General features: G+C 31.0%; 1 protein-coding gene across 1 annotated transcript; it reads right to left on the reverse strand.

The window, feature by feature from the left end:
• Nucleotides 1-435: 435 nt before the first annotated feature.
• On the reverse strand, nt 436-2,114 carry LOC114179252 (glutathione S-transferase 3-like). Its single transcript, XM_028065522.2, has 2 exons — nt 1,753-2,114; nt 436-986 (listed from the first exon to the last, which is right to left on the reverse strand). The coding sequence occupies exons 1-2, from the start codon at nt 2,062-2,064 to the stop codon at nt 642-644; spliced, it is 657 nt and encodes a 218-aa protein (XP_027921323.1). The 5' UTR covers nt 2,065-2,114; the 3' UTR covers nt 436-641.
• Between the last annotated feature and the right edge of the window lie 328 nt (nt 2,115-2,442).

The raw sequence follows: 2,442 nt of genomic DNA on the forward strand, positions 1-2,442 counted from the left end.
TCTTTGCTCTATGAGCAACTCTTTTGCAAAACAGTTAAATCTTTAAATTCATGTTTGGTTCATGCCAAATCTTTGGTACGCCTTAGTACTTTTTGTACTTGTTCGTGGATGACTTTAATAGTGGATCCTTATGTGTAATGTTCATTTGGTTGCTCTTTTATTTTGTAATCATGTGATATTTTTATTTAGTAGATTAAATCTATATAAATGGGATGTCACATGCTCCACAGTTAACTCTTTTAATAAATTAACTTGTAACTTCTATTATTGATGAACTTTTTCCCGATTAAATCCATTGATAAATTATGATAAAGGACAAATGAGTATAGGAGCAGGACACCACCAACAAGATGATATTAGAAATGCAACGAGTAGATAAGAGGTTTTATAGTTTTCTGGCTGGATTTTGGATAGTAAAGAAAACAACAACTTAGATTCCTTAATAGAATGAGATTTTATTGATAATATAATTGCACAACTTTAAAACAAAATATAACAACATCCATATACCCCTCATCTTAATCCCTCTATATATCTCTCAACATTATCAATCTTATGTAATTAAAGACACCCAAAACCAAGCTAAACAAACTCAAAACAAAGGTACACAATAATACCATAAAGGTAAACACGAAGTTTCTCTATTTGGATTCGTATTCCTTCTGCATTTCCACAACTGCATTGTAAAGTTCATTCTGATTAGGAAGAATAGTGGACACAGTCTCTCTCTGCATGCATCTTTTAGCCCAAGCCACAAGTTTAGGACACTGTGCTTCCATTTCAAAGTTCCCATATGTCTCAAAAGTATAAAACCAACTGTAGAAAGGGATAAGAGCAATATCAACAAAGCCAAACTTATCATTTCCATAAAAGGGTTTGTCACCCAATGTCTCTTCCAGCTGCTTAAAGATAGAAATCAACTCTTTTTTTCCTGCCTCGTGTTCTTCTCCTTTAGAAAGCCACATTTTATTCCAAGTAGGATACACCTGCATTGATGGAATATCACATGACTATTATAGTGATAAATTTACAAGATATATGACATAATAAGAAAAAATAAATAAAAAGAACAAACAAGTATTTAAAAAATAGGATTAAATAGATATGTATGTCTGTCATTGCTCTAAAAAAATACATAATATAACGTAAAATATTAAGTTCTAATTTTCCTCCCACAAATATAAAAGGTTTAAAAATATCAGTTATATATGTATAATCATTTTTATAAAAGAAATCAGTTATGAATGATCATTTGGACTCCTAGAAATGACTCATTTTCTAAAGTCCAATAATAGATCATGTTTCAGTTATAGATGACTATATTTTCAAAAACACATTTGACTAATTATTAAAAGAAACTGGATTGAATTGAAATTTTATTTGTTTAAAATAGAAGTTTTCAACATAAGTGCTTTATTTCAACAAAAATAGTACACGGACGTTTGACTATTTATTTGACTATTTATTCTTGCAGTGTGGAATCCACAAAACATTATTATTATTTCAAACCAATATAATTTTAACTAATCAATCTATCCGCTTCTATATTACAAATCTAAATTTTCATCATGAATTTTTGGAAGTTCTGTGCTCGTATTACACCATCTAAGTTTATGCTGAAAATCTAATTTGAAACTATTATCCAAATTAATGCAGAGTTGAGCGTGGAAATGAATCTTCAAATTGAATAGAAACATCAAAATTTGTTCAGGCATAGAAAAAAATCACACATATTCTAAAGCACATATATACCTTTGCATCAATGTAATCCACCCAGAATCTGGCTTGAGCTCTCTCATAAGGATCAGAGGGCATGAGTGAAGGGTTGTGATTCCACACCTCATCGATGTACTGTACGATTATTGCAGATTCAGTAACGGGTTTTCCGTTATGAATGAGAACGGGAATTTTCTTGTGAATAGGGTTCATCTGCAGAAGCAAAGGGCTCTTGTTGCTGAGATTCTCTTCCTTGCGTTCATACTTAACACCCTTTTCTTCCAATGCAATCCAAGCCCTCATCCCAAACATGCTGCCCCATGTATCCAACAGAACCACCTCGGCCATCGATTGAAGTTGTGAATTACAAGAAGTGTATGCAGATGCTGTTGGTTACAGGAGCAAAGGTTGTTCTTTTATAGCGCTACAGTCAAAATTCAGAGAATAAAAAATATGCAGTTGGTTTTGAAATATTCCGTGCGGCGGCCGAGAAAAAACAACATATTACGTGTGCACTGGCGTCGGAAAAGAGAAAAGTAGTTATGAAACAAATGACATTCGATAGATGTCTCAAAATATAATTGGAAAAATATTTTTAACACACTTTTTACATTTTCCTTTACTTGATAATTATTCTTTAATTATAAAATATTATATTAATGTATTAAAAATAAATATAAATTAAATATTATAATAAAATAATAATATATGAAATTGTGAGTTGAA

The sequence above is a fragment of the Vigna unguiculata genome, chromosome 1 (assembly GCF_037176805.1).
Source record: "Vigna unguiculata cultivar grain cowpea cultivar isolate G323 ecotype 2 chromosome 1, ASM3717680v1, whole genome shotgun sequence".
In the NCBI taxonomy this organism is placed as follows: domain Eukaryota; kingdom Viridiplantae; phylum Streptophyta; class Magnoliopsida; order Fabales; family Fabaceae; genus Vigna; species Vigna unguiculata.

Bases quoted from the DNA above. Each gene is read 5' to 3' on its own strand.
- LOC114179252 (XM_028065522.2), bottom strand. From the start codon at position 2,064: ATGGCCGAGGTGGTTCTGTTGGATACATGGGGCAGCATGTTTGGGATG. The intron at 987-1,752 runs GTATATATGTGC...CCATCAATGCAG, and splicing joins TGGATTACATTGATGCAAAG to GTGTATCCTACTTGGAATAA.